The sequence below is a fragment of the Clarias gariepinus genome, chromosome 27, assembly GCF_024256425.1.
Source record: "Clarias gariepinus isolate MV-2021 ecotype Netherlands chromosome 27, CGAR_prim_01v2, whole genome shotgun sequence".
In the NCBI taxonomy this organism is placed as follows: Eukaryota; Metazoa; Chordata; class Actinopteri; order Siluriformes; family Clariidae; genus Clarias; species Clarias gariepinus.
In genome coordinates, this window is record NC_071126.1 from 18,141,518 (window position 1) to 18,151,785 (window position 10,268).

A 10,268-nucleotide genomic window follows, 5' to 3' on the forward strand; every position below is an offset into this window, starting at 1 on the left:
CAAAGGTTGCAACTTTTAAAAATATAAAAGTTGTACTTGTTACTTTGTTTAAAGATTGTGTTTATTATTAGTGACTAAAGGGCCACCTCACACCTTAAAGTGTGGTGGTGGTGGTGTGGTTTGAAAAAAAAATGATTACAGTAATTAAAACCAAACAAACATTCACTTACTTTTACTCACTTATCGTATATACTGCCTGTATTTATATTTGTCCTGTATAAAGGGCCGTGGGAGGCATCTCGGGAAATGGGGTCCAGGGTGCGAATCCATCTTAGGGCACACATACACACACACACTATTGGCATTTTGGGAACTGCATGTCATTGGACTGTGGGAGGAAACCGGAGTACCCACCAAGCACTGGGAGAACATGCAAACTCCATGCATACAGGAGCCTGGACGGGAATCGAACCCTGACCCTGGATGTGCAAGGCAACAGTGGTTGGTGGTGTTGGTTGTGAGGTTAGAAAAAAATAGATTAATGAAAAAATAAAAATCAAAGAATACATATTTTTGGACAGCAAGTGGTTTACATTGTGAAGGTGACCAAAGAGATACCAAAATAAATCACATTGCACACCTCTTGATATCCTAAAATATGTCTCCTTTGATTTTTATTTTGTTGTCGTAGTTTTAATTAATTAATTTTTTCAAACCCCACCACCACCAACTGTAAAGTGCGGGGTAACACTTTATTTACTATTTACTAATAAGAATCACCATCTTTTAAACAAAGTAACAAGTACAACATTTAACAAAGTAATAATAATAAGTTTATTTTATACTCAAGGTCGCTTTACAATAACAAAAAAATTTTACGCATAGTGAGAGGCAACTGAAAACAAAAACAGAATAAAAATAAACATGAAATTCATAGCAAATTTCCAATCATACGTTCAGAGATCCGGAAAACAGGACGGGAAAAGATATGTTTTAAGGTGGGTTTTGAAATCCTGTAGTGAAGAAAGATCACGGAATAGAATTCCAGAGGGTAGGGGCAGAAATACTAAATGCTCGTCCTCCGAAAGTAGCAACCTTTGAAAATAAATATAGAAATAAATAATTTGGGACAGGGTGTCAGGTCATCACAGGGTACATACACACTGAACACACTCTTTTACACACTACAGGCAATTTGGGAATAAATATCAGCCTAATCTGCATGTCTTTGGACTGTGAGAGGAAACCGGAGAACCCGGATGAAAACCACAAAGCACGGGGAGAATGTACGCCACAATACTGCTTTGTTACAATTCATCGGGGTGAATTTGTGTGTGTTGAATCAAACGGATCTAAACTCTTCCAGTTCAATAAGGCTAAACTTGTTTGTTTAAAAGAATCGATTCAGTAAAGTGACTCACAATTCCCGTCACTAAGAATGACCTTTCAGTTAGTTATCAACCTAAAAGCTTCATATGACCCTGCCACCGTATCAGCAAGTGGAAGATTCCACTGAAGGCCATGAAAGGCCAGGATTGTAGGACATGCAACAGAATTAGCGTTTTAACAACTTTAGTGTAAAAACTAGGATATAAAAAGTTATTTAGGAAGATTTAGATGGATGCAGAGGAGAACTGAGCAAGAATGAGGGTGATGGATTTTACTATTTTAATTTTTTTTAATTTTAGGTTCGAATGATTTTATTTAGTTACAGATTTTCTTGTTAACGTACTGTTTTCTAGGCGGCACTGTTCCCATACACCTCCAGGGCTGAGGATTTAAATCTCTCCTCCAGCCTGTGTGTGGAGTTCGCCCTTTCTCCACACCCTTGTTAGGTTTTCTCTGGGTAATCCCACAGTTCAAAAACATGTGTTTTAGGCTGATTGGTATTTCCAAATTGTCAGTAGTGTATAATTGGGTGGGTGTGGGCCTAGATGTTGCCAGAGGTCTGATTCCTCAGCAATCTACTATAACTTCCCCTTAAGCAGTGACGGTTAGTGTAAAGTCTTATGTAATTGCAGTTAACTGTCACTCAGTAATTATGGACGTATGGACATTTTTTCAAAAGTTTTTGATTCTTGTACTTGATTAATTTGTATCTTGACAACACACACAAATACGCACCACCATATCGGCTGTACTGTGCAGTAAATGGACCATCACCCGAATAATTTCTGCCGAGTGGTATTTTTTTAGTGGCCTTTCGTAGTTACAGTAGGGAGTATGTGTGTGTGTGTATTGAGATAATTCAGAATAAATTTAAACCATCGTCGTACACTTAAATTATAAATCATGACTCTTTTGTATCCGTATGATGTAAAGTTGAACCATATTGGACGGATTAAGTATAAATGTAACAAACTGCAAATACCTTACAGATATGAGTAGGACGTAAACTGTTGTTGTTGTTTTTTTGTTTTTTTTAAAAAAAGGACAGCTGATAAGAATACAGCAGTGTGTCTTTCTGTCGGATGCTGTATTTATTAATCTTTAACTGCTGTCTGGTCAGAGTTCTGGTAGTTTTAATTAAAGAACTATTAGTTTGATTATGTTTTAGGACATTAAACCGACGAAATATTCTACTTACGAGAGGTACAAACCCCTGCTCAACAAATGAAGGTGTTGTCCAACGGGATACCTCTGGGCATGATACAGTCCAGTATCAGTTATATTATTACATTTATAATAGAGAGGAACTGGTCAATCAGCCTCAGGTATAAACGATTTTGTACCGAGCGCAGAAGCTCCCGAGTGGCACAACAGAAACACATTTTTATGATGTTACATTATCAAAAATCGTGTCTTAAAACCCTCTGATTTGCCTTTTCCCCTAAACTCTATGAGCAAATTTCATTTACATTTAACATTTGGCAGACGTCCTTATTCAGAGTGACTTACATTTTTATCTCATTATAAACTGTATCTAAGCAAGAAGAAACTGAACCTGCACACGTTCTTGCAGCCACTCAACCCGTGTGCTTTTACTGTTAAGTTGACTTTTGAGGCCTCGGAGGCATTTGTGAAGGCCAAACGTCACCGTTTTCATTGCGCGCGATAGGAGTGAATTACTTGCAAAGTTCGTTTAGAAAAATTAATGATGGCGGATGTCATCACAGAAAAACATGCTCAGTGACAATGTAGATTTTTTTTTCTTGGATTTCATTTAAAGTTCAATTTTTAAACTCTTGTACTTGAAGTTAGTTTGTGTTGTTTAAATGCTGCGCTTGTTTTGTTTAAAGTGAGAAATGCTAGAAGGAACGGGCTGGACTTAATTTTTGTTTGTTGAATTTTTTTTTAAAGGTTACAAAAAATTATTATATCGAATTGTGAAAGTTTTAAAATCGAATTAGCACCTAGATATCGTGATAACATCGTATCGGGAGGTGACTTAGTATTTAGTAATAGCAGTATTAACAGTAGTAGGTATATTAGCATTAGTGCTAATAGTAGAAGTTAGCCGAGGAGAGAGACTGTGCCGTGCTCAGAGCGCAAACCCGCAGAAGTTAAAGTCTGGTGACGCGTCAGCTGACCGGGTGGTCATGTGACTGCTGGCTGCATTATTAGTGAAAGAGGAAAAAGGCGAGCGGTTAAAGCGCGGTGTCTCATGCTGGATCTGATCATTAGGAGATCATCATCATCATCATCATCATGGCCTGGACGAAGTACCAACTGTTCCTGGCGGGTTTAATGCTCACCACTGGCTCCATCAACACTCTCTCCGCAAAGTAAGCTGTTTATCACTGCAACAGAATACAATGTAACGAGCCGCGTTCTACTCTGCTTTGATGTTTGTCAACCGCTTTTCTCATTAGATCTAGTCGGATAATATTTGTTGCAATATTATTGTTGTTATTTGATTTGATCTTATGATGAGAAGAGAAAAGGGATTTCTTTTCATGTCGCTGAGAATTATATAAACAAACACTGAACACTTCTGGGCAAAAAAGAAGCGGCCGGGGGGTGTTTGTTACACAAATAACCTAATAACACGTTACATATTTATTTGTTTACATAATACGTGCGATAAATAATAATAATAATAATAAAGAATAAAACGGCGTACAAACATGTGGATAATATAAACATAACGTTTTGTTAAAAAAAACAGGATGATCAGGGTTATGGACACCCCTACACTGGACTGTACCATCTCCTCACAGTTGCCAGAGCTTGACCTGTCTACTTTACACCATGTGTATTTACTTCTGTAAAATAATAAGAATATATCTGTATTTGTGAATTACCTGTTTAGTTTATAAAATAATTAGATTTCACCAAAAAACAAACCTTGACCTGTTACTTAATTCAAACTGTACTGGATTTATGGTGCCCTATGTAAAGTATGTCATATGAGTGAAAACCATCATCGTCATCTATACCGATTCATCCTGTATACAGGGTCGCATAGGGGCCTATCCCAGCAGGGCATGAGAAGGAGGTACACCCTGGTGTCATTACCCTCATGCTTTTTCACACACTACAGGCAATTTGGGTACACTAGTTATCCTAACCTGCATGTCTTTGGACTGGAAACCAGAGGAAACCCAGCTAGCGCGGGGGAACATGCAAGCTTCATACTCACAGACCCCAAAGCGGGAAATTAAGCTGCACCCTTGAGGTGCAAGGCGTGCTAACCACCGTCATTTGAGATTGTTCTCTCTATGTTCTTGCTTAACGCCTATCCAGCAGTCTTGTGCGTGTTTGTGTGTGATGCTGAATGTGCAGTTTGATCTCTTCTAAATATGACATAATATTGCTGATATGGCTGTATTTTTTTTATGATGCCGTAATGCATCAGTAGTGGATTTTTTTTTCCCCCATGCATGGGAAAATTTAGTCTATTAAAATCTCCAAAAAATCTATCAAGTGCTTTGTTAAAGTAAAAACCTGCCCCAACATCAGCCCTTTCTGGAAACCATTTGGTCATTAAAAAAATAAATCTAAAAAATCCTTAATTTATTTTTATGCCACTGATTATGCATAACAGATTCTGTCTACATGCATCTAGTGGGAAAAATAAGATAAATAATTGCTCGTTTATTCAGCATATCATGTCTGTAACATGAGCATAATCTATCAAGCCGGTAAAATGAGTATCGAAAGACAAAGTGGAAGTGCTCCTCCTGAGGTGGCTGAAATATAAGAAGAAAGTAGTTCCCTGTAGGTGTCTCACTTAGAGGGAAAAGGGAAAAAAAACAGCGGGTCTTTCTAAGTCTGATGTCTATACTTGGTAGTGGTTTGTTCACATCCTTAGCAACTCAAGTCAAGCGGTATTGAGAGCACACGACAGTCACGCTCTATCTAATTACCTGTCTGTCAATGCCTGACGGGATTACCGTCATGAGACAAGAGGTCACGAGTGCATAACCATAATCTAACTGCTGTTCAGAGGAGGGCGATCGCTCGCATGGAATGCTCATCCGCTTGATTAGTCTTTTGAAGAATGATCATTCGAGCGGCTGTGATCTGATGGAATCTTGATGACTAAAAAGTGTCAGTTTAAAAATCTAAAACTCTACCACCAACAAATGTTCTCAAACTGGAACCTGTAGGCAAGTCATGGCCTGCTGTGGATCATTACTGCATGACTGTTATTCATACCTTGGTGTTTTAATGTTTTCCTCCTTATCTTGTTTTTCCCCCTTCAACACCTGAAAATCTGCAGTGGAATTCAGACCCTTGTTATCTCTGAATCCGAGTCTCCAGTAAACAAATCACAGTTAAAACAAATGTCTCAAGGGAAAAATCTTTTGATCTTTTCAATCAATTAATAAAAGCAATAGATTTTTTTTAAAGGACACAGAGACTTTTTTTGTCTTTTTTTTTGTCTTTTTACTGCACTTAAGGCATTGTGAGTAAATGTATAACCAAAATGTATTTGTTAACTATATTAACAGATGGGCCGACATGTTCTCCGCTCCTGGTTGCTCCGGTGCCCCGGATCATGGCTTCTCCCATCCCTTCCTGCAGGTAAAATTTGTTATTAAAATCTTTTTCCCAATTCGCTTGCTTAATTTCTTTCAGCTTATAAATCAGGATTCTTTATTATGGCGATCGTCTGACTCCAAAATTAATAGTTTTAAAAACTATTATTTTTATTATTATAATTTATAATGTATTTTAATGGGGTTACATTGTCAAAAATCGAATGCGTTAGAAACCCCACGTGCTTGCAACCACTCAACCCGCGCGCTCACTGTGAAGAAAACCAATGTTATAAGAAACAGGCTAGATTTACATTATAGTTGCAATCCTGCTACTAACCCAAAGTTTTCCATAACTGCATAGAACCTGAAAGAGTGTTCAACACCATCACCATCTAAATTTTCGTTAAGCAGTGACGCATTACACATTCTACGCGTGTACACATATCTTTGGCACGCTAACTCGTGATCTGATGATAGCGGAGCAGAAATGTGACCACATTTACTACCTCGCAGCCCTTTTTCTTGCTCAGTTCCCCTCTTCTGAACCTTTGTGTCATCAGTTTCCTGTGAGCTGACTACTCAGCTTGCGAATAAAAAGTGGCTCACATGAACCGTTCCTGACTCATGCTTTTCTCTACATGGCTTCTGCTTTGTTGCATCCACATTTTGCTGTCACTTACTCACTCTCTCTCTGATTAAACATCCCTCCAGGCCGTGTTCATGTTTTTGGGTGAGTTGAGCTGCCTTGCTGTTTTCTACATCCTCATCTGCCACGACCGGCGTAATCCGGAGCCCAGAATAGAGCCGGGTCAGAGCTTCAACCCGCTTCTGTTTCTCCCGCCTGCTATCTGTGACATGGCCGGGACCTCCATCATGTATGTTGGTAAGAAGGAGCCGTTATTATTATTATTATTATTATTATTATTTAAATCATATATGGAACCTCTGGCTCTGAATATACAGTAAGTACAGAAAGCAAAAATTATTTTTAGTTCCTGTTTACACACATGCGGACACTATTGCTATGCAATGATTCATATTCACACTATCCCAGTGGCCACAGATGACTACTGGTTCTGGTACTGCCTCAGATAGTGTTTCCTTCCCACTGTAACCGGTTCATTGATCATTAGGAGTAAATTTATACTTTTAAAGCTGCTTTGTCAGCTTTTGCCTGAGTCCCAGCCCTCCTTCTTTCTTATCATGACTTTGGAACCAAAATATTTGAAGTGATTTTGTATGGGCATAGGGTTAAGTGCTTGTCCCCAAGGACCCAACAGTGGCAACACGTTGATGGTGGTCATGGGTTCAAACTCCATCACCACCATCACCACCACCACTGTATTGCCACCTTGGGGAAAGCAACACGGTGAAGGTGATATGATGAAAATGATTCCCATGATTTGATGTGTGATGGTGGAGCTTGAACCCATGACCCTCTGATCAGCAACCCAGGTCCTCAACCTCCTGAGATTTAATGCATTCAAAGTGAAGTTTTAATTTTGACATAAGGTTGGGGAGGTTTGAAGGTTATATGCATTGCATCTCAGGCAGCTGAGCCTCTGGGATGCCACAGATGATTCCATAATGGGACCACCATTACCACTGTGTTGCCTTTAAAATTTGAGCTCCTCCACCTCTCTTCATTTTGACAAGAGCGGGGGAGAAGCTAAGCTTTTAAATGAAATACCTTATCCGTGTTTAGCCTTAAAATGGATCCTGTAATTACGGAAGAGTCACTGGGCATCTCTTTGTGGGTTTGCTTGTTTTGCAAAACATGCACCCAGTTTTTGACCTTAACCTCATCCCCCCCCCCCGCCTCTCTTTTTTCTCTCTCTCTCTCTCTTCTGCATCTAGCACTTAACATGACCAGTGCCTCCAGTTTCCAGATGTTGCGGGGAGCGGTGATCATCTTCACCGGCCTGCTGTCGGTGGCTTTCCTGGGGCGCCGGCTGGCACCCAGTCAGTGGGTCGGGATCCTGATCACCATCCTGGGCCTGGTGGTGGTCGGCCTCGCTGATTTCATGAGCGGCAACAAGGAAGAACACAAGCTGAGTGAAGTCATTACAGGTACATGGAAGGCTTTAGGTCACCCTGAACCAAAGTTTTTTTTTTTATTATTAAAATTCAGGGGAATTCAGAAAATGCTCTGTAGCATTGGCTAAGGATCAAAACCTATACATTACTACATGTAATCAGAAATATTTTGCCGTGCTTGCTTGCTCAAGGTTTTTTAAGGTGTATTCTAAAAAAAATGTGTTCTTTGATCTGCAGGTGACCTTTTGATCATCATGGCTCAGATCATTGTGTCCGTACAGATGGTCCTGGAGGAGAAGTTTATTTATAAGCACAACGTTCATCCTCTAAAGGCGGTCGGGACTGAAGGTAAAGCTTTGCAACAAAATGCCCTGATCCTGCTTGAATCCAGGGATTTATAGTGTTCAATTTTTATTATTATTATTATTATTATTATTAACAGTTGTAAATGTTTTCAGTTGATTTTAAATTTCATCAATGAGATTTTAAAAATTATTCCCATCTACTGGCTGGAGTTTAGCTACTTACTAATAGTTTAGTAACTTGTTTTTCTTTGGCTGTATTTTCATTTCAAAAGTGCATGAATGAATATGATCTGGTTAAACATTTTAATTAATGCAGGTGTATAACATCAAGCAAATATCCTGTATATAAACATTATGTTTATTTCACAGATAAATAACATTATCGCATTAATAACTGATAAAACATTCATCCTTTTGTCGCCTCTCTGTCGTAGGATTTTTTGGTTTCGTCATCTTGACCATCCTCCTCATCCCGATGTTCTACATCCCGGCTGGGAACTTCGGCACCAACCCGCGGCAGGTTCTGGAGGACGCTCTGGATGCTTTCTGCCAGATGGGCCACAAGCCGCTGATCGTACTGGCGCTGCTGGGCAACACGGTGAGCATCGCCTTCTTCAACTTCGCCGGGATCAGCGTGACCAAAGAGATCAGCGCCACCACGCGCATGGTCCTGGACAGCCTGCGCACGCTGGTCATCTGGGTGGTGAGTCTGGCGCTGGGCTGGGAGGAGTTCCACGGCCTGCAGATCCTCGGCTTCCTCATCCTGCTGCTGGGCACGGCGCTCTACAACGGACTCCACAAACCCGTGGTGGCCAGGCTGCCCTGCTGGTCTGCAGCGCGGGAGAACGAGCCGGGAGAAGCAGATGATACAGAGAGACTGCTGAACTAAAGAGGAACAGACAGCAAAGCGCAATGCGGACTCTGCACCAACTCCGTGGTCTCTGTCTCTGTAGAGCGCTGAACTGACTCGATATGTCCGGAACCCGGGGAACATTTTAAACCTCTCTGGGTTTTGCATTTTTATTTGATCTTTTTCTAGTCACATGACCACCAGGACTGACGGTAGAAGGGGATGCTCCGATGCTCGTTGATGTCAGCAGGCTGTTTTTTTTTTTTTTTTTTTTTTCTTTATTAGATTTATTAATTTCTCATGGTGCCACATTAGATTTACCAATGGGTTAAAAAGGGACAATGAACACAGTTAGTTTATTTTGAAATAATTTTAAATTTATTTTTTTTTTTGGCTTTTTCATGGCCAATAATATGCTGCATTTTGAAAATGTGGGCATTTTTACTTGTATTTTTCATCGTGTTATATAGTTATTATATAACAGATGATCCTCAATGAATAAGTCACTATAACACAATGCTAACTAACACTATTCTATCTGAAATGGAAATAAAACTGAGCGATTTGAACATCATCTGTTCTTAAATAAGAAAATCCGTGATGTAATTGCTGGCTTGAACATGTTTTGTGTGAATCCCTGTTTTAATTAAATGACATTTCAATATTTTTTTTCTTTGTGTAAGCATGTTTTCATTTATTTTATGGAGATGATTTAAAAAAAAACATTTATAGGTTATTTAATAGCACAGTGAGTTGAGTGTTGTTGTAGCTACATTCCAGAGATTCGAGATATCAAGATTATGAGTGCACTGGAATGAAGAAACTGTCTTATCGCTAAGTCAGTGTTTTAAAAAAAAGTAAGATAAAGTAGAATGGACATGTAATAGAGGAACGATTTCAGCTAACAAACTGTAACAGTTATCTAGTACACTGTGGTATGTTTTAAACATAATTTTCCCAGAAACTGAACTATTGTCCTACTTTAAATTTATGTCTTAAGTTTAATTGCACATTTGATGTCACAGTTTTTATATTGCACTTTGTTTTTTGATGATAAATAGGTAGAGAATAGTAACTCAGTCTTATATCAGATACATGTACAGTACACTGGTTACATCAGTAGGTCTCTGTATGACAAAGATAAACACTTACAGGAGTGAAATATGCATGCTCTTTTGTTCCCTTGTTTCTTTGCCATCAATCTGACTG

General features: G+C 39.3%; 1 protein-coding gene across 1 annotated transcript; it reads left to right on the top strand.

Moving 5' to 3' along the window:
- Positions 1-3,494: 3,494 nt before the first annotated feature.
- slc35f6 (solute carrier family 35 member F6) lies at positions 3,495-9,723 on the top strand. Its single transcript, XM_053488468.1, has 6 exons — positions 3,495-3,665; positions 5,838-5,910; positions 6,579-6,750; positions 7,725-7,937; positions 8,142-8,252; positions 8,644-9,723. The coding sequence occupies exons 1-6, from the start codon at positions 3,589-3,591 to the stop codon at positions 9,096-9,098; spliced, it is 1,101 nt and encodes a 366-aa protein (XP_053344443.1). The 5' UTR covers positions 3,495-3,588; the 3' UTR covers positions 9,099-9,723.
- The last annotated feature ends 545 nt before the right edge of the window (positions 9,724-10,268 follow it).